The sequence below is a fragment of the Salvelinus alpinus genome, chromosome 14, assembly GCF_045679555.1.
Source record: "Salvelinus alpinus chromosome 14, SLU_Salpinus.1, whole genome shotgun sequence".
Classification (NCBI taxonomy): Eukaryota; Metazoa; Chordata; class Actinopteri; order Salmoniformes; family Salmonidae; genus Salvelinus; species Salvelinus alpinus.
This window is the reverse complement of record NC_092099.1, coordinates 11408686-11430928: the sequence shown is the minus strand read 5'-3', so window position 1 is coordinate 11430928 and position 22243 is coordinate 11408686. Positions and strand designations below refer to the sequence as shown.

At 40.7% G+C, this 22243-nt stretch overlaps 1 protein-coding gene across 4 annotated transcripts in view; it reads left to right on the top strand.

Moving 5' to 3' along the window:
• Positions 1-19548, top strand: part of LOC139538416 (kalirin-like) — a 301849-nt gene extending 282301 nt beyond the window's left edge. For all 4 annotated transcript variants that reach the window (XM_071340411.1, XM_071340413.1, XM_071340412.1 and 1 more), the window contains 9 exons: positions 1537-1564; positions 1833-1995; positions 13570-13691; positions 13787-13918; positions 14151-14315; positions 14704-14782; positions 14952-15152; positions 15685-15823; positions 16068-19548. In XM_071340411.1, coding sequence (XP_071196512.1) covers positions 1537-1564; positions 1833-1995; positions 13570-13691; positions 13787-13918; positions 14151-14315; positions 14704-14782; positions 14952-15152; positions 15685-15823; positions 16068-16613 — 1575 coding nt within the window. In that variant the 3' untranslated portion in view covers positions 16614-19548. The remainder of the gene's footprint in view (positions 1-1536; positions 1565-1832; positions 1996-13569; positions 13692-13786; positions 13919-14150; positions 14316-14703; positions 14783-14951; positions 15153-15684; positions 15824-16067) is intronic.
• Positions 19549-22243: the final 2695 nt, after the last annotated feature.

Below are 22243 nucleotides of genomic sequence, written 5' to 3'. Positions count from 1 at the left end.
TCTTTTCAACGTCTTTTGCTCGTAGGGAAGTCTGCATATTAGCAAGAGGAAACTACACAGAGCATCTTAGGGGTTTCCACTGTGGTCAGGAGCATTCTCCCAAAACACCAGGTTCCACATATTGTTGCACTAGCTACAGAGGTTTCATCCATAGAAATATAATCACTAGAACAGACATTCCCATCCAAGTCAATGGTTATGCAATGGGTGGACTGGTGGCCATTTTGAAAATGTACCCATAGAAGTATGGTTTTATCCTGAGCAGGAACCAACAGGAACCAATTTTTGTTCCTGCTCCTTATCTGATAGCATTTTCTGGATCCAGCCTCAGAGGCCATGGGTGGAGTTTGTAAATGTATTAGCCACTGATTGGTGCACAATATTAATACATCAGATAAGCACCTGGGGTGTAATCATTAGTCATGCGTATTGCAACAGAAACCGTTTACTCCAAACGGAAGATGTTTTTCAACGAAAACAAGAATTTCTATTGGACAAAGTCAGGTAGGTCACTCACTGTTTTGTTCCGTTTGGCTCTGTTTGGTTCCTAGTGATTACACCCCTGAAACACATGAGCAAATCATGAGCAAAATGAGCAAAGCATTTAAAATGCGTCTTTTTGGTTGAAAAGACGTTGAAAATATGTATTTTCAACGTCTTGTGCTCACCTGCATAATTGTAACTCCTCTACAGCCTGTGGACCCCCAGGAACAGTAGCTGCTGCATGAGCAACAACTAATTGGGATCCTAATAAACTAAACCAGCTTGCTCCCCTCTAAAGCTTGTGCTGTGTGGCTCAGTTGGTAGAGCATGTCTGGTTCAATTCCTTCAGGGGCAACCCATATTAAAAATAGATACACGCACAACCAACAGTAAGTTGCTAAAATGGCACATACTACTATTGAAAATGCTCTAGTTCCTCCTCAGCTCCAGTTCGTGGTCATTGTATTGGAAAAGCATCCTCCTTTGCCTTTAACAGACTTGACCTATCAGCAGGTGTGTCGTAAAGATGTCCACCCTTTTTGATTTTCAATACAATTGTTCCTATTACATGTCATTATATCCCTAAACCAGTTTAAGTGATATTAAGTAGGTGCTGCATGTGCCACTTGTCTGATCTCAAGCATCCACACGTTCTCTTCTTGTGTAGCAGTGTGGTTTCCATGGAGCATTACTGCAACCTAGTGTTCCTACCTTGGAATAGGTTCATGAATGTGAAAAAAGCCTCTCAACAAACCCCTTGAAGCATGTTACTACTCCTGACCTATCTTCTTTTGCATCCCATGCTGTTTTTTTATTGCGAACAATATTTCTATTATGGGTTTCGTTCAAATGGGTTTTGAAGATTTTTAAAGGCATAGTATGCCTAAAATGTCACAAATAAATGTGGGGTACGATGCCCTAGTACAGAACTCTCTGAGGTATGTATGTATTCACTTTTCATTTGTTTCATTTTGAATAAGCAAAACGGTGCATATTCCAAACAAGAACATTAGTTCATTCATATTGCCTAACGGCCGTACCTTTTCTTTGCAGATAATGAACCCCAATTTTATACAAGAAGGTAAGATGATTAACTATCAGAACATAAGCACCTGCATTTCAATGCTTAAGAGTGAGATCAATCACTTAATTACTGATATGTCATGGATCCTGAGTCTGGTTGTCTCTCATGTCACCCAGTTCCCTAATAGTGCACTACTTTTGACCAGAGCTCCATGGGCCCTGGTCAAAAGTAGTGCTCTATATAGTGTGCCATTTAGGATGTAGTGTATATTTGCTGTTAGAATAATGTGGTGTGGTTAGTTGACACTGTGTGTGAATGTATTTAGTGGCTCCAGAATTCCTGATACCACTAGCTGATGTGACGTGTGCATTTGGGGAGACGGTGGTCTTGTGCTGTAAAGTGTGTGGACGTCCCAAACCCAACATCACTCTGAAAGGACCCGATCAGAGCCCGGTAGTCAACAACTGTCGGTTCACTATCAACATTAGGTAAATGGACTATAAGGTTTCTAGTTAGAAGTTCTAGATCTGATCTCCAACTCTGTTCCTGGGGAGCTGCCCTCCTGTACAGTTTTGTCTCATATACTAAACGTAACATAGTAAAGATACTCAAATCAGTATGATACTGTATGTTACGTTTGGTGTGGTTACATAAGATAGAAGGTTACTTAATGCAAAAACTAAAAAGGTGGTTGGTCGAGGGTATAACACGAATGTGCAGCAACCAAAAGTTTGAGCGTTCGAAACTCATCATGGACAATTCTAGCAACTTTTCAACTACTTACTATTTTTTTTATCTACTTTGCAACTACTTCGCATGTTAGCTAACCCTTCCCCAACCCTTTAACCTAACTCCTAACCATAACCCTTTAACTGAACCTTAACCCTTAACACCTAGTCTAGTTAATGTTAGCCACAACAAATTCCAATTCGTAACATATAATACGCAATGGATGATGGACTTCCACAAATGAATATACAGTGCCTTCAGAAAGTATTCACACTCCTTGACTTTTTCCACATTTTGTTGTGCTTGAGCCTGAATTTAAAATTGATTAAATTTAGATTTTTGGGGTCACTGACGTACACGCAATACCCCATAATGTCAAAGTGGAATTACAAATTAAGTAAAAATTAAAAGCTGAAATGTCTTGAGTCAATAAGTATTCAACCCCTTTGTTATGGCAAGCCTAAATAAATTCAAGAGTACAAATGTGCTTAACAAGTCACATAATAAGTTGTATGGACTCACTGTGTGTGCAATAACAGTGTTTTACATGATTTTGTAATGACTACCTCATCTCTGTACCCCACAGATACAATTATCTGTAAGGTCCCTCTGTCGAGCAGTGAATTTCAAACACAAATTCGACCACAAAGACCAGAGAGATTTTCCAATGCCCTGCAAAGAAGAAGGGCACCTATTAGTAGATGGGTAAAAGAAAATGGATGGTGTATCAATACACCCAGTTACTATAAAGATACAGGCATCGTTCCTAACTTAGTTGCCAGAGAGGAAGGAAACCGCTCAGGGATTTCAGCATGAGGCCAGTGGTGCCTTTAAGTTGAATGGCTGTGATACAGTAGGAGAAAACTGAGGATGAATCAACAACATTGTAGTTACAGTGCATTCGGAAAGTATTCAGACATTACTTTTTCCACATTTTGTTACATTACAGCCTTAAACTAAAATGCATTAACTAAAAAAAATCCTCATCAATCTACACACAATACCACATAATGACAAAGCGAGAAAAAACTATATACCTTATTTAAATAAGTATTCAGATCTTTTGCTATGAGACTCGAAATTGAGATCGGTTGCCTCCTGTTTCTATTGATCATCCTTGATGTTTCTAAAGCTTGATTGGAGTCCACCTGTGGTAAATTCAATGGATTGAACATGATTTGGAAAGGCACACACCTGTCTGTATCAGGTCCCACAGTTGACAGTGTATGTCAGAGCAAAAACCAAGCAACGAAGTCGAAGGAATTGTCCGTAGAGCTCTGAGACAGAATTGTGTCGAGGCACAAAACAGTTCTGCAGCATTGAAGAGCCACAAGATCACAGTGGCCTTCCATCATTCTTAAATGGAGGAAGTTTAGAACCACCAAGACTCTTCCTAGAGCTGGCCGCTCGGCCAAACTGAGCAATTGGGGGAGAAGGGCCTTGGTCAGGAAGGTGACCAAAAAAAACCAATTTAATCAATTTTAGAATAAGGCCGTAAGGTAACAAAATGTGGAAAAAGGGGTCGGAATGCTTTCCGAATGCACTGTACTCCACAATACTTACCTAATTGACAGAGTGAAAAGAAGGAAGCCTGTACAGAATAAAACATATTCCAAAACATGCAACCTTTTAGAGCTGGGTAGCATGGCAGGGCGTTCTAAGGCGCTATATTAAGGCTCCAGTCTTTACGGAGGCTTGGGTTCAATCCCATCGCTGCCATCTTTAGTGAGGTTCTTTACGCAAGTCTTCAATATCTACCAGCATTTCGCTACACCCGCAATAACATCTGCTAAATATGTGTATGCGACTGATAAAATTAGATTTGATTTGTTTGCAACAAGTGTGGTGGAATTATTGTAATCAAAAAGGAGAGACTTTTAGATTTCTTCAAAACAATCAAACCTTATTATTTAATTACTGTCTCAACGGCAACAGTGATGAGGCGACTCTGGGATGCTGGCGTTCTAGGCAAAGTTGCAAAAAAAAGCCATATCTAGGACAACCAATAAAAATAAACGATTAAGATGGGATTAAAAGAACACAGGCACCGGATAGAGGAACTCTGCCTAGAAGGCAAGCATCCCGGAGTTGCCTCTTCACTGTTGACGTTGAGACTGGTGTTTTGCGGGTACTATTTAATGAACCTGCCAGTTGAGGACTTGTGAGGCATCTGTTTTTCAAACTAGACACTAATGTACTTGTCCTCTTGCTCAGTTGTGCTCCGGGACCTCTCACTCCTCTTTCTAATTTGGATAGAGCCAGTTTGCGCTGGTCTGTGAAGGGAGTAGTACACAGCATTGTACGAGATCTTAAGTTTCTTGGCAATTTCTCACATGGAATAACCTTCATTTCTCAGAACAAGAATAGGCTGATGAGTTTCAGAAGAAAGTCTTTGTTTCTGGCCATTTTGAGCCTGTAATCGAATCCACAAATGCTGATGCTCCAGATACTCAACTAGTCTAAAGAAGGTCAGTTTTATTGCTTCTTTAATCAGGACAACAGTTTTCAGCTGTGCTAACATAATTGCAAAAGTGTTTTCTAACGATCAATTAGTCTTTTAAAATGATAAACTTGGATTAGATAAAACAACATGCCATTGGAACAAAGGAGTGATGGTTGCTGATAATGGGACTCTGTACACCTATGTAGATATTCCATTAAAAATCTGTAATTTCCAGCTACAATGGTCGTTGACAACATTAACAATGTCTACACTGTATTTCTGATCAATTTGATGTTATTTTAATGGACAAAAATGTTTGCTTTTCTTTCAAAAACAAGGACATTTCTAAGTGACCCCAAATTGTTGAACGTTAGTGTATATCTTCATAGACAGTGAAAAGCTAATATTTAATGCATAATTAAGTGCATGCAACAATGGAGTTTAATAAAATAAGCTTTGGTTATCTATCACACTCCAATGGATCAGCATGGTGGAAATAACTATTTCCATCCCAGAAACTAAAATTAGCATATCTTGTTGGACAAATCCAGGTAGTGACTCCTCGTTTAAGTTAAATGTATTCCGTTGGTGCCTAATGAACATGACCCAAAACAAGCATCATGATTCCACTATTTATAAGGCAATGCCTATAGATCAAATAGATTAGGATCAGTTTCACTCTTCGGATCAGAGTTCACCCTCTCCATTCACCAGGGCATGCTGAGAATAGTGTCAACATCTTTAGTACACAACAACAATCAAAACCATCAATCCATAAAACATTAATTGCTTCACTCGTATAGTTATTAACATACTAAACTCAAATCAGTCCTTCAATTTAAAAAATAATTCAGTTTCCAAATCATAATCAAAACCCATTTAATTATCTAACCCAAATTTACAATGACATTGCTCAGTGATTTAAATGAGTCCCATCACTCAGTCAAAAACCCTCAATTTAACACACATCAACACTGGCAGAATGTACATTTATATTAACGTACAGTATAATTATACTATAATTCTAGTTTTAACTTATCATGATTATAATTACAGATCAGTGTCCTAATGCATTCTTAATCTAAATTTACTATAATTTTATGTAATGTGTAGACCTCTACAATCAACCTGACCCCCCCCCCCCCCCCCCCCCCAGGCACTGATTCTTCTGGCGTCTTCAGATTTACAGTTCAAAGTGGATGACCCATGATAATGTCCCAATTTCAATGTCTCACCTGAGCCGCCACCACCTTTACCACGCATTATGTCTTGTCAACCAGTATACCAGCAACATAAGAGAAGTTTGGAACAGATTTCTCCCCATGCTCCCTCCATGTGGACTCCTGTCACACTCCTGAGAGAAAAGACATGAGAGAAAAGCAGTTGATAGCTCCGATTGGACGCTGCATACAGGGTACTGGCTCGGGATTCAGGGCTCTCGGTAGAAGTGGTGCGGACAGGGCCGTATTGAACGCTTTTTCCCCCGCTTTTCTTCAGTCAACTAGGGGTTTTGAGGTAAACTCACTGTTCGGTCCAATTATCTCTTCCATGCATTAAGACACAGACTTACGTCACATTTCATGATAACCTCAAGAGAGGACAGATCAGAATAATAGTTTAGTTCAGTTCATTTTTGATTCAGGAAATCCAGACAAGCATTGACTATATGATAAATTATTACTTTTACCAATTATTCTTAATACCAATGTCTGAACATGAGTCAAATAGAATAACACATTCTATTGAATTATTTATTTTCAAATTGGCTTATTCTCCCCATCACACTGTCAACTTCATCTTAGAGCCACAGGATCAGGAAGTTTGACCTATAACCCACCGGGAGAAATCCCAACAATCCAGCAGACCTAATCTGGTGAGATTTGTATGAAAACAGAACAGAACAAACAACACAACAATACACTCCTTCACATATTACTCCAGGTGTGTAAACTTCAATCCAAAACCTCAGAGGACTGTTACCGCCCCCATGTGAGTAATGTGTCAAATAAAAACACTACTACTAGTCAAAATAAAAATAGAACAATAGAAACACTACCCTTAACTCCATAAAGAACAAAAAGTATACCCATATGGTCATAGGAAAATAGACTTAAGACAGCCTACCCTTAGTCAAAGGCTCTCCTTCACATTGGTCCAAATCACAAATATGACTAAGAACTATAAACTATATCATAATTATCAATATTACAAATGACCTTCAAATCAGTATTACAAATGACCTTAAATTCATTATCCAAATGGCTTTCCAGTGAGAGTGATCAAACCACACAGGAAAGTCAGGACAGAGGTCAGAGGTCATACAAACTCTTCAAAGAAGTGTTTCTTACTATATTAGACTAATTAATAAGAAACATTCAAACATTTCATTCATTTCGTATCCCAGGTTTCCAGTAAATGTCCTATGAAAATAATTCACATGTTCAATTAAAACTCTGAAAAGGAAAACTTCAGAAAATTCAATGTCTGTGTGTGCCCCTTTTAAGATAAAATGGCACGAAGACAAATGGAAAACTCACTAAACCCAAATGAAATAGTACACTTACAATAAAATCAAACATAGTATTTTAAAAACACCAACAAACAGTCATAACAAGTGTGTTGTGTGTGTGTGGGTATTTGCAAACCTTAAGGTAAAAACACACAAATGGCCAGGCCTTATTTAATTTAATTTGGTCGTTTTTGGCCTCAATCTCACTCACTGCTCTCCCCAAGACCATAGGCCCGGGAAACATTTCAAGGAGAGACAATGAAACCCCCAGACACCGCAACATGTATCTCGCCAGCGAGTCAAACGATTCACTCCCATATTATATTATATGACTGGTCTCTTTTTTCCCATAACAAGGTAAAATGATCCTGGTGTCATTACTAGACCAATGTCCAGCAACATATGGAATAGCTGTTTCGCCTGAGATGTTTCCTGTAACCTGTTTAAATGTAATACTTTTTTCTGTCGCAAATGTAGTCAATGTCTCAGCGTAAGGAATCAGTGATCCTTGCTGGTAATCTAATCGTTTCAACCTGTTGCATTAATTTAGTAAACATATAAAGCTGTTGTTTAACAAATCTAGAACCTTCAAAAAATTGGTGCTGTCTCATCAGCGCAATAGTCAAAACTAACCTGCAATCCACTTTAATGACTGGACACTGTTCTATATAATGGAAACAGATTATAATGTTAGGATACATTAACTTTCTGCTCAAATTCACTGATATTATCTAAACTATAAAACCCAGCAACAGTAATCTGAAATTATCACAGAACGTTTCCGATTCAACTATTCAGACCTCTACCGCAAATGTCCCACTGAATCCTTACAGCCCGATATAGCCCAGCGAGCACGACTAACTCTTCTGTTCTTACCAGTAGGAAAAATATAACCCATTCTCAAACAACGTTCTGCACTTACCTCTATCGTAAGGTTAAAAACAAACTTGACAATTATCTCTTCTCTTTCGGCTTCCTACTTATGAAATGTCCAAGACTTTAAAAGTAACATATAATGCGCCAAATGTATTAAATATATCAGTCTATCCATAAGAAAAAAAGGGAGAAAAAAATACAATTATTAGAATTCATTAGATGTAGGTAACTGTCCCTTATTTGATTCAGTTATTTAAATACGACTCCATTCTCAATATGTTATTCCAGGAGACTATTTAGGCAACAGACAACGTATTACATTGAAATCGCCTCGCTATTTATATTGAATAAATTAGCCTTTCAATTTGAACTAAGCAAGCTGTTAAAACGTTCAGTTTATATCTTCAACAAACACTGGCGGCAGTATCTGTCCAGGCAAAACATACCAATACTTGAATTACAATCAGAATCCCATATTTTAGTCTATCATAGACCCAATGCTATTGAAATGACAAATAAATCCCACAAATAACCCAATTACAATGGTTTGTAGTCTTAACATCTGGCACATAATAACACACAATTCCCATAAATAGCCCTACAGGTCCATGCGTGTCTCCGCAGAGATTCTCACATGCGCAAAAGGAATAGATTAGCAGTCAATGAGTTAAATCGACATTCATTGACTTAAAACCAGATCTTACGCCTTGTAATAAAAGCAGATGATCTTTTCTCAAGCGACATATTTAAATGATTTTACTATCACATTTGCTCCACAATGATACTTACTGTAGTTTGATGGAAACCCTATGCTTTGTACGACGTTATAAGTTACGTCAAGATTCCATCTTAATTCGCTCTAACTTTATGGAAAAAGGTTTATTCAATAAATATAGCAACTCCTACTTTTAAACTCAGTTTTTCACAATTCCTGACATTTAATCCTAGTAAAAATTCCCTGTCTTAGGTCAGTTAGGATCACCACTTTTATTTTAAGAATGTGAAATGTCAGAATAATAGTAGAGAGTATGATTAGTTTCTGCTTTTATTTCTTTCATCACATTCCCAGTGGGTCAGACGTTTACATACACTCAAATAGTATTTGGTAGCATTGCCATTAAATTGTTTAACTTGGGTCAAACGTTTCGGGTAGCCTTCCACAAGCTTCCCACAATAAGTTGCGTGAAATTTGGCCCACTCCTCCTGACAGAGCTGGTGTAACTGAGTCAGGTTTGTAGGCCTCCTTGCTCGCACACGCTTTTTCAGTTCTGCCCACAAATTTTCTATAGGATTGAGGTCAGGGCTTTGTGATGGCCACTCAAATACCTTGACTTTGTTGTCCTTAAGATATTTTGCCACAACTTTGGAAGTATGCTTGGGGTCATTGTCCATTTGGAAGAGCCATTTGCGACCAAGCTTTAACTTCCTGGCGATGTTGCTTCAATATATCCACATAATTTTCCCTCCTCATGATGCCTTTTATTTTGTGAAGTGCACCAGTCCCTCCTGCAGCAAAGCACACCCACAACATGATGCTGCCACCCCGTGCTTCACGGTTGGGATGGTTTTCTTGGGCTTGCAAGCCTCCCCCTTTTTCCTCCAAACATAACGATAGTCATTATGACCAAACAGTTTTTGTTTCATCAGACCAGATGAGATTTCTCCAAAAAGTACGATCTTTGTCCCCATGTGCAGTTGCAAACCGTAGTCTGGCTTTTTTATGGTGGTTTTGGAGCAGTGGATTCTTCTTTGCTGAGCGGCCTTTCAGGTTATGTCGATATAGGACCCGTTTTACTGTGGATATAGATACTTTTGTGCCAGTTTCCTCCAGCATCTTCACAAGGTCCTTTGCTGTTGTTCTGCGATTTGATTTGCACTTTTGCACCAAAGTACGTTCATCTCTAGGAGACAGAACGTGTCTCCTTCCTGAGCGGTATGATGGCTGCGTGGTCCCATGGTGTTTATACTTGCATATTACTTGCATATTACTATTGTTTGTACAGATGAACGTGGTACCTTCAAGCATTTGGAAATTGCTCCCAAGGATGAACCAGACTTGTAGAGGTCTACCATTTTTTTCTGAGGTCTTGGCTGATTTATTTAGATTTTCCCATGATGTCAAGTAAAGAGGCACTGAGTTTGAAGGTAGGCCCTGAAATACATCCACCGGTACACCTCTAATTGACTCAAATTATGTCAGTTAGCATATCTGAAGCTCCTAAGCCATGACATAATTTTCTGGAATTTTCCAAGCTGTTTAACCTTTCTAGCCCAGGAATTCCGCTAGCGGAACACCCACAACATTCCGCGAAATTCAAAAATATTTTTTTGAAATATGTCCAATACAGCAAATGAAAGATAAACATCTTGTTAATCTACCCATCGTGTCCGATTTTTAAAATGTTTTACAGCGAAAACACAACATATATTTATGTTAGATCACCACCAAATCAAAAAAACACAGCCATTTTTCCCAGCCAAAGATAGTCACAAAAGCAGAAATAGAGATAAAATGAATCACTAACCTTTGATAATGTTCATCAGATGACACTCATAGGACATCATGTTACACAATACATTTATGTTTTGTTCGATAATGTGCATATTTATATCCACAAATCTCGGTTTACATTGGCGCCATGTTCAGAAATGCCTCCAAAATATCCGGAGTAATTACAGAGAGCCACGTCAAATAACAGAAATACTCATCATAAACTTTGATGAAAGATACATGTTTTACATATAATTAAAGATACACTTGTTCTTAATGCAACCGCTGTGTCAGATTTTTTTTTTACTTTACGGAAAAAGCATACCATGCAATAATCTGAGACGGCGCTCAGAAATACACAACATTTCTCCGCTATGTTGGAGTCAACAGAAATACGAAATTACATCATAAATATTCCCTTTGATGATCTTTCATCAGAATGCAGTGCCAGGAATCCTAGTTCCACAATAAATCGTTGTTTTGTTTGATAATGTCCATTACTAGTGTCCAATTAGCTACTTTTGCTAGCACGTTTAGTTCACATGTCCAACGCTGGCGCCGGTCCAGGCGAACTCAGACGAAAACTTAAAGTTATATTCCAGGTCGAGTAAACTGGTCAAATTAAGTAGAGAATCAATCTTCAGGATGTTGATATCATATATATCCAATAACGTTCCAACCGGAGCATTCGTTTTTGTCTACAGAGTAATAAAACGCATGGCGAGGAACTAGCATTCTGCCAGACCACTGACTCAAATAGCTGCCATCCGGTCCCACATCACACTAGAGGCTTCATTCCACGTTCTACTGACTGTTGACATCTAGTGGAAGGCGTAGGAAGTGCGAACAGATCCATATCTTACTGGGATGTGAATAGACGATGAGTTTAACATCAACCAGCCCCAGCGTACCCTCAACAGGGGATTTTGTTATTTTTTTATATTATTTATTATTTTCATCACTTATGTTCAGTTAATGTCTAATTAGTGCTATTAATTCTGTGCACATTCAAGTTCAATTATTGAAAGAAACCAGTCTCACCCTTATTCTAATTCTGTTTGAAATTATGTATCCATTCAGCTGACACTCCCAGCCAGGTGGGGATCCGATCTGCTACAAATAGTGGAGAGTGGCTTTCCCCTGGTTGATTCTAATGCAACTCCCCGTGCCCGGTTAACCTGGATTTCACTGGGAACAATCAGAGAAATGAAGTTTATCATCCCATCCTCGTCGCCAAAATTGTTGTGGAATTATTGCAATGAAAAGGAGAGACTTTTAGATTTCTTCAAAACAATCAAACTTTATTATTTAATTACTGCCGTAATGGAGTTGGTCGGTAATCACCCCTGGAGGTGATCACTGAGAACTCATCGAGCTGGTTTGAGCCACAGCATTTTATAGCAAAGTCCATCCTGCGTTAGTCTACATGACAAACAACAGATGTATGGAATGGGTCACAAGGTTAAAATGTGTATGAAAGATACTTATAATTCAACAAATGTCCCCATTGTGTAGAGACCAGGGTCTGGCCCCCCAACTCCATACTGGAGCCATCTCCCCCTGGTAACCCAGTACAGAAACATTAACTCATGCTCTGGAATGCGGTGTCACCCAAAGACATCGTAAATCTTCTAGAGGCCCAGTTTAATCCATTTTAAATTCAGGCTGTAACACAACAAAATGTGGAAAAAGTCCAGGGTTAAATACTTTCTGAAGGCACTGTATACCATACAAAATATAACATATCATACTAAAAGCAGTGTCTCGGGTTTACGTACAGAAGCAGACGAAATGCTCTGAGACCAGGTTGTCCTGTAGGTTTTCACTCCAACCCTAATCTATGGCACCTGACTCTAATAATTAGCTGTTTGATAATCTGAATCAGGTTATTCGGAGCGAAAACCTACAGGAGGGTAGCTCTCGTTTTGTATTAAAAAAAATTACAATTCGCAATTGTTGATAATGATCTAAAACTATGCAGTTATCGACAATGCTTTAGGCTAGAAACAAACAATAAAATGCCCGAGGAAGATGCGACTCTGATGCACGAGAATGGTTTGTCTCTGACATTCAGAAGCTGAGCTACGACCTTCTAAAGTCGAGGAGTCAGAAATTGTACTTTGCTTGGAAAGGGATCTTATACAATGTGTGGCTGTCACTATCAATTGATCTATTCATTTTCTGTAAAAGAGAATATGTATAATTAAATTGAGGGTTCATATGAATTATCATATATAACATATTTGGTAGTGGAATAACATTTGGGGAAATCAGATCTAAACTTTATTTTCCTTATCCATTATTATTATTATCATTCTTCTTCTTCTTTTTATTATATCATTCATATTCTTATTATCATTAAATAGCCTACCTAAAAGATGCCATGAGTCTTGTTAGACTGTAAAATTGCAGGAAATGAGCTTCAAAACAACAACATTCTACTAGGCCCTCCAGTGTGACATTTTTCAAATGTGAAAAAGGGCCCCTGGTAAAAAGTCTGGAACCCCTGGTCTAGATGATCGCAGGTATTTAGCGGCATCCTGTGGAGCCTGATGGAGGGAGGATGGATCATAGTAATGTCTACAGTAAATTAAGTGGAACGTGTCCAATTCGTGGAAACCATGTTTGATACAGTACCATTCATTCCATTCCAGTGGTACCCCACTATACAGGGAAAAGTTCCAATCTATTGTCTGAGAATTGCTTAAAGGTAATGCCTGTAGCCTAATCCTATAGACTAAACATGTTGTTGGAGGACTAACATGAACTTTAGATGGAGCTCAGTAAAAGAAGCAATCAGCTAAAACAGACATCAACGTTCTGTCCCAAATGGCACCCAATTCCCTATATTGTGCACTACTTTTGACCAGGACTTATAGGGTTACGGTCTATTTTAGTAGTGCACTATGTAAGGAATAGAGTGCCATTTGGGAATCAACTCAAAATGTAACATAGGTCAAGCTCCATTTTCAGCAACCAATACAACCTGGCCTCTTCTCCGTCTTTGTCTCCAGGGATACGGGTGACATTCTGCTGAAGATCTGTAATCTAATGCCCCAGGACACTGGCATCTACACCTGTGTGGCTGTCAACGACCATGGCACTGCCTCCTCCTCTGCCTCTATCAAAGTACAAGGTAAGAGGATGATGGATGTAGGGAGGAATGAGGTAGGAGGTGAGGTTCTCTATGACCATGGAGACTACTGATGTCGGGCTGATGTCTGTTCTCAGGTATCCCAACAGCACCTGCGAGGCCCGTGGCCCAGGAGGCCAGTAGCAATGCGGTGATCGTCCACTGGCTCCCCCCTGCCAGCTCAGCTAGCTGTGCTGTGTCCAGCTACACAGTAGAGTACAGGCAGGAAGGTACAGTAGGCCCATCTCTTCTGGCTCTGGGGTCACGTTGCACCAAGATACAGATTTAGGATCAGCCTCACCTCCCCAATGCTAACCCTAACCATTAGTAGGGGAAATGCGAAACTGACCCAAGGTCACCATCTAGGCCCAACTTCACCTACAATTCACAAGCTACTGACAGTCACCTGAGATCTTTGAGCTAGAACTTGTTGACCTAACCTCTTCGTTCTCTTCCCTGCAGACTCCCTACTGTGGCAGCAGTCAGTGGTCTCTACGGTAGATGTGTGTGTTAAGATTGAAGAGCTCATTCCTGGGGGGCACTACCAGTTCCGGGTCTGTGCCAGTAACCCCTGGGGGGTCAGTCCACCCAGCGAGCCCTCCAACATGGTGACCCTGCCCAGCGGGAGTGAGTCAAACCCTCCACCCTACAAGCAGGGAGGGAGTTAAGCTATACCTAGACTATGGATACGTCCTAAATGGCACCCTATTCCCTATATAGTGCACTGCTTTTGACCAGGGCCCAGATGCCTGCTCCTAGAATCCATACCAAATGGCACCCTATTCCCTATACAGTGCACTGCTTTTGACCAGAGCCCTATGGTCAAATGTAGGCCACCGTAAAGGGAATAGGGTGCCATTTTGGAAGCAGTGTCTCACGATTGGTATTTCACCCTCATCACAAAAACCAGTCATGGCAGATTGAGAGGTCCTTGAAGAAACGTTACTGTATGAATGTAGCTACAATGTAAATATTGACTAATAAAATGTTCAATTTGTTTTCTCTCTATTCTAAGCTTCCACATATGATGGAATGGGCATTCAGTGGAAAGACAACTTTGAATCGAGTTTCACAGAAATTTGTGAGATTGGACGGTAAAGTACACACCCCCACTGTTTTAAAGCAGCCTATCATAATAATTTGTTGTATTTTATTGGGATTTTTCATACAAATTCTCATAGGCCCACAGCAGCAGTTTGATAGGTACAACAATTACATTTTTTACGTGTTACAACTATCCTCCTACTCCTCTCCCTTCTCCAGGGGCCGATTCTCTGTAGTGAGAAAGTGTCTGAACAAGGCCAGTAAGAAGGAGGTGGCTGTGAAGTACATCACTAAGAAGATGCAAAAGAAGGAGCAGGTGGACCACGAGGCAGACATCTTGAGCCACGTCCAGCATCCTCAGCTGGTGGCTCTGACTGACACCTACGAGTCCCCCACCTCCCTCATGTTGGTCTTCGAGCTGTAAGGACATTTCTGCTGTGGACTTGGGCTGTTTATAAATTCATATTTCCCTTGATTCCTTGCGTCATCTCTGCTCGCCTCTTTCGCAAAATGCATTGGAGAAGAAGGTCCGGGTGCAGGGGCTTTGGACCTTATCCTCCAATACGATTGAGGAGTCGGCAAGGAGAGAGGATGTGAGGAATCGAGAAAAGATTGAGAAAGAGGGATAGATTATTATACAGCCTGGTGTTTCAGTCTCTTTTTGCTTTTAGCCAACTCCTCGCTGTGTTGCCAACTGCCAACACGAACATGTGAAGCTCATGGCATGAAATTCATAGAAAAGAACCCAGTATAGGACCCAGGCTAGGGATTATAGTTTACACTTGGCTTTGTTAGTGTAAATGAACATAGTCATTTGTTTGCATCCCAAATGGCACCCTATTCCCTACATTGGTCAAAATGAGTGCACTGTGTAGGGAATAGGGTGCCATTTAGGACGCACTCTAGTGTCATAGTGTGGTCTGAATACATTTTTGTCTCGTGTTGTTTCCAGGCTGGAGGGCGGGAGGCTGTTGGACTACCTGGTGGCCCATGATGAGCTGATGGAGGAGAAGGTGGCCTTCTTTGTGAAGGACACCTTAGAGGCCTTGCAGCACCTCCACACCTGCAGAGTGGCACATCTAGACCTTAAGGTGAACACAAAGCACACATCAGTACCAATGCTAAGAACATATGTTATTAAAGTGACAGTACACTTTAGTTTGACAGATGTTTTCAGACCTCTAAAGTAGTCTGTCAAGATGAAACCACGTCCCGCGACGCCCCAAATGAATGAAAATTAGTCAACTTTTGTAGTCTAACAGCATCTGAGAAACGTCCCTTTTAACCTGATCTTGGTCAAACCCATTAACAAACGCATTCATATCGTGTCCCTAGCCTGAGAACCTCCTGGTGGATCTCCACGTGCCTGTTCCTTCTATCAAGCTCATAGATTTTGGAGATGCGGTCCAGGTGTCTCGTCACCGTTATGTCCATCTTCTCCTTGGCAACCCCGAGTTTGCGGCTCCTGAGCTGATCCAGGGCACAGCGGTGTCCCTGAGCACGGACGTTTGGAGCGCCGGGGTCCTGGCCTACGTCATGCTGAGCGGTGTCTCGCCCTTCCTGGACGAGAGCCTGGAGGAGACGTGCGTCAATATCTGCAAGCTGGACTTCTGCTTCCCAGAGGACTACTTCCAGGGAGTGAGCCAGGCGGCCAGGGACTTCATCAGCTCTACCTTGCAGCAGGACCCCCGGAAGAGGCCCATTGCCACCATCTGTCTTCAGCACCCCTGGGTGAGTGCCCACAGTGGAGACTACTCCAAGATCCCACTGGACACGGGCCGCCTGGCATCCTTCATCGACAGACGGAGACAACTACACGACGTGCGCCCTGTCACCAACATCAAGGGACTGTTGACCAGCAGCATGGGACACACCCTATAATCACCCTGTGAACAGCCAATTAACACCCTATGAACACAACAAAGGTGAAACGAAACACTCTGTTAGTAGTACTACAGGGGTGTATTCACTAGGCACTAAACAGAACCAAACCGAAGTCAACTGAACCAAACGGGGAGGGACCTACCTGAATTTGTCCAATAGAAACTTGTTTTTGTTGCTAAACTAAACTTTTTTGCAACGGTTTGGACTAATGATTACACCCCAGGACTCATCATCAATGTTGCCATTGAAACATGGTTTTCCATCTCTGGATAGTAGATACTACTGTAACTTGTCAACAAACATGTTGTGTGAATATCATTACTGTGTTCAAGATGCCAGAAGACAAGACATTGGCATTTGATTGTTTGAGATGTTTCAGAGCTGTAGTATGAAGCACTCTTATGGTGTCCATGTATTGGAAATGCCAAAATTGTAATATATTATCCTTGGAAATGATTAACTAACTCTCAGAGAAAGATCTATGAACGGTAATATAAACTGTTGAATGTAATTTATTGTAGAATGTGGTCAGCCTTTGTAGGAGTGCTATTGTATGTGAAGAAATATTCAGTGTTGATCCCTTAGAAGATATAGTATAACGGCTATTTTTCCAATGGTGCGGTTTGAGATATGAATGAAAAGAATCTAACACGATTAACTTCTCACATCACTTTGTACATCATTCTTGTTTGTCAGTACACGTCTGTCACCTCCAAGCTCACTTTGAATGCATTTTGTTGGTTCACCATTCATAAATCTCAGGTTTAGTTGTGATTGAATGTTCAAAGCTGGAGGGACAGGCTGCAATTTCAATCCAAATAGGGCAGTGACCAAACAATGAGTGGCATATTTCTGTTCTTAGACCCAAATCATTTACAACAAATCTGAAGTCTTCACATTAGCTCTCATCGCTCATGTAGTTGAGGTGAGTCGGACTGCCTGCGAATTCAAAATCAGTGTCACCCTCAGCCCAAGAGGAATTTTGGTCTAATGGTTAAACGGCCAGTGCAGTCACAAACGTGACTTTCCTGTGTTCTATATTTCCACAATATGAGGTTGGAATAATACTGTGGAATTGTGAAAATTATGATAATACCCTTTTAGTGTAAGAGCTGTTTGAAATGTCAGCCTGTTTTGTTGGGATGGAGTTTTGACCTGCCTGGTGAGCATCTCTTTATTAGACCAATAAGAGAGTTCCAAACCTCTCAGCCAATAACAGCTAGTTTATAGTTTCCCCCTCCCCACTCAGACCACTCCCAGACAGTCCTAGCAAAGTTCTTATTTGAGAAATTGTTCTTTGCTAGGAAGCTATTTTTGGTTTCTTTTTGATCATTTTAATTGAAAACAATCACAATAAGGCACTTAATTTTTAGAAATGATTTGATATTGAGACAAAAAACAGCTGCATTGGACCTTTTGAGATGTTGGTTTCCTGAGCTCAGAGACTGGGGTTCAGATCCCACCTGTGACACTTAGTACTGGTCACCCGTTTACTCAATATGATTGTTTACTTGTGCAATTAGCACTCAGAGTCTAGAACACTTAATGTAGTATTGCCCCAATAGTGTAGGATTTGAAAACCCAGGCCTGAATTACTTAATTTCTGGATGTATTGTTTATTTAAATATGAGAACTGGTATAACTTGATTGATTTTAAATCGTTATTTATTTATTCAAATTATGGAAGGATGTTTGTTTCTAACATTTTGTAACAGCGGACGCAGAGCCCCATCATTCCCACGTCCTGTGTACTTCAACGTTCTCTAAGGATGCTTCCCAAATGGCACCCTATTCCCTACATAGTGCACTAGTTTTGACCAGGGTCTATAGCACTGGTCAAACAGTGCACTATATAGGAATAGGGTGCCATTTGTGAAGCACATTAAGCATTCCTATAAGTAGGATGTACAGTACAGTATGTCGACTCTCTCACAAAAATCAATCTTCGTCATCAAATGTTTAAGTGTTATGCTGGTTACATTTTTCTCATACCTACAGGCAAGGCAATTGAATGGCAACTCATAAACAACCATAAAACTAGAACCATGTGTACCTGCCTAACCAAATACAAAGCTGGCAGTATGCGCCATGGTACAGTGCTTCAAACCTACTACTGAGCAAATTGGTGAATCAGTTCTGCTTCGCGTTAGCAAGATGTGATACTATTGCTACCTAAAACTAAGTGGTAAAATGCTTAAGATTACAGTGCCTTCTGAAACTATTCATACCCCTTGACTTTCCCCACATTTTGTTGTGTTACAGCCTGAATTTAAAATGGATTAAATTGAGATTTTGTGTCACTGGCCTACACACAATACCCCATGTCAAAGTGGAATTATGTTAGAAATGAATAAAACATTAAAAGCTGAAATGTCTTGAGTCAATAAGAATTCAACCCCTTTGTTATAGCAAGCCTAAATAAGTTAACAAGTCACATAAGTTGCATGGCCTCTGTGTGCACTAAGTGTTTAACATGGTTTTTGAATGACTACCTCATCTCTGTACCCCACATAAAATGATCTGTAAGGTCACTCAGTCGAATAGTAAATGTCAAACACAGATTCAATCACAAAGAGCAGGGAGGTTTTCCAATGCCTCACAAAGGGCACCTATTGGTATATGGGTACAAATAAAATAAAAAAACAGACATTGAATATCACGGTGAAGTTATTAATTATACTTTGGATGGTGTATCAATACACCCAGTCACTACAAAGATACAGACCTTCCTAACTCAGTTGTGGAGAGGAAGGAAACCCCTCAGGGATTTCACCATGAGAACAATGGTGACTTTAAAACAGCAATGATCATTCAACCAATTTGACAGAGCTTGAAGAATTTTGAAAATCACTGAACAAAAACATAAACGCAACATGTAAAGTGTTGGTCCCATGTCTCATGAACTGAAATTAAAGATCCCAGAAATGTTCAATGCTCACAAAAAGCTTATTTCTCTAAAATGTTGTGCACACATTTGTTTACGTCCCTGTTAGTGAGCATGGTCATTACACAAGTGCACCTTGTACTGGGGACAATAAAAGGCCACTCTAAAATGTGCAGTTTTGTCACACAACACAATGCCACAGCTTTTGAGGGAGCGTGCAATTGGAATGCTGACAGCAGGAATGTCCACCAGAGCTGTTGCTAGATAATTGAATGTTAGTTTCTCTACCATATGCTGCCTCCAACGTTGTTTTTCAGAATTTGGCAGTACGTCCAAACAGCCTCACAACCGCAGACCACATGTAACCACGCCAGCCCAGGACCTCCACATCCAGCTTCTTCACCTGCGGAATCGTCTGAGACCAGCCACCCGGACAGCTGAGGATTATTTGTGTCTGTAATAAAGCCCTTTTGTGGGGAAAAACTCATTCTGATTGGCTGGGCCTGGCTCCCCAGTGGGTGGTCCTATGCCCTCCCAGGCCCACCCATGGCTGCGCCCCAGCCCAGTCATGTGAAATCCATAGATTAGGGCCTAATGAATATTTCAATTGACTCATTTCCTTACATGAACTGTAACTCAGTAAAATTGTTGAAATTGTTACATGTGGGGTTGATGTTTTTGTTCAGTATAATAATGGGCAAATGTTGCACAATCCAGTGTGGAAAGCTCTCAGAGACTTGTATTTGATTTACTAACCTTTATTTTACAGGGTGTCATATTGATACCAAGTCCCATTTTTCAAATGAGCCCTGCACAATACAAACACACACATCATAAAGGGCAACAGGCATTCAAGCCTGAGCCTCCCCTGCAACACATTCCACATCTGTGGAGCATAAAAACCAAAGCAGCTATTCCCTAAATCAGAAGCAACCCTTGGAACCTCTTGTGCTCTTCTACGGTATTCTATTGTTTTGACCTTGCCGAGTGTTTCTGCAGGAGCTCATGGTAAATAAACAAAGGGAATGCTGCTCTCTTCTTACAAATAGAGAGGCCCAACCCTCCTTTTGATACAATACGCAATGGTGAGTTATAAGATTAATCGGGAGTAATGAATCTACGGGCACAATGGAAAACAGCATCTAGAGGTTTAAGTGTGGAAGCTGCATCTAAAACAGACATAAAAGTGGCCTGGACAGCTTTCTTTCTATTATCAAAAGACTACACATGCTCTATTTCTGTAGAATCATCCCATTTTGATCTCCAATTGATCATCTAGCCGGATACCAAGATATTTATAAAGAGGGAGGGAACTCACAAAACAATGTGTTTTGTTCAGGCTAGTAATTTCAAGGTTACTTAAGTATGGAAAACCTAGAAAATAGCATGCATTTAGTTTTGTTTGCATTAAGTACCAACTTAAGATCCAAGAGTGACTGTAGTGCTTGGAAATCAGACTACAAATGTGAAAAGGCTTGATTTACAGATGGTGCAACAGAATACCATACTGTATCATCAGCATAAAGATTATTCACATTTTTCACAGTATTTCTAATGTTATTTATATACAGCGTAAATAATAGTGGCTCCAGAATCGAACCCTGGGGTACCCCTTTATGCACTTCAAGGAATTGAGATTTAACCTGGCCACAATAGTCCACAAACAAGGCAGCACAATTAATGTTCCAATGTAAAGCATTGACAATATTATTTAAAACTAATGTTGTTGCAGTAATAGTACTGTGCCCTGGTCTAAACCCCAATGTGATGTACACTACCTGTCAAAAGTTTTAGAACACCTACTCATTCAAGGGTTTTTCTTTATTTCTACTATTTTCTACATTGTAGAATAATAGTGAAGACATCAAAACTATGAAATAACACATATGGAATCATGTCGTAACCAAAAAAGTGTTAAACAAATCAAAATGTATTTTATGTTTGAGATTCTTCAAATAGTCACCCTTTTCCTTGATGACAGCTTTAGACACTCTTGGCATTCTCTCAACCAGCCTCATGAGGCTGGTTGAGATCCGCTCCTACCAGGTGGCGTGGCGAGAATCTGTCTCCGCACCACGTGCTCTCACCACTGGTGTCCCCCAGGGCTCTGTTCTAGGCCCTCTCCTATTCTCGCTATACACCAAGTCACTTGGCTCTGTCATATCCTCACATGGTCTCTCCTATCATTGCTATGCAGACGACACACAATTAATCTTCTCCTTTCCCCCCTCTGATAACCAGGTGGTGAATCGCATCTCTGCATGTCTGGCAGACATATCAGTGTGGATGACGGATCACCACCTCAAGCTGAACCTCGGCAAGACGGAGCTGCTCTTCCTCCCGGGGAAGGACTGCCCGTTCCATGATCTCGCCATCACGGTTGACAACTCCATTGTGTCCTCCTCCCAGAGTGCTAAGAACCTTGGCGTGATCCTGGACAACACCCTGTCGTTCTCAACTAACATCAAGGCGGTGACCCGTTCCTGTAGGTTCATGCTCTACAACATTCGCAGAGTACGACCCTGCCTCACGCAGGAAGCGGCGCAGGTCCTAATCCAGGCACTTGTCATCTCCCGTCTGGATTACTGCAACTCGCTGTTGGCTGGGCTCCCTGCCTGTGCCATTAAACCCCTACAACTCATCCAGAACGCCGCAGCCCGTCTGGTGTTCAACTTTCCCAAGTTCTCTCACGTCACCCCGCTCCTCCGCTCTCTCCACTGGCTTCCAGTTGAAGCTCGCATCC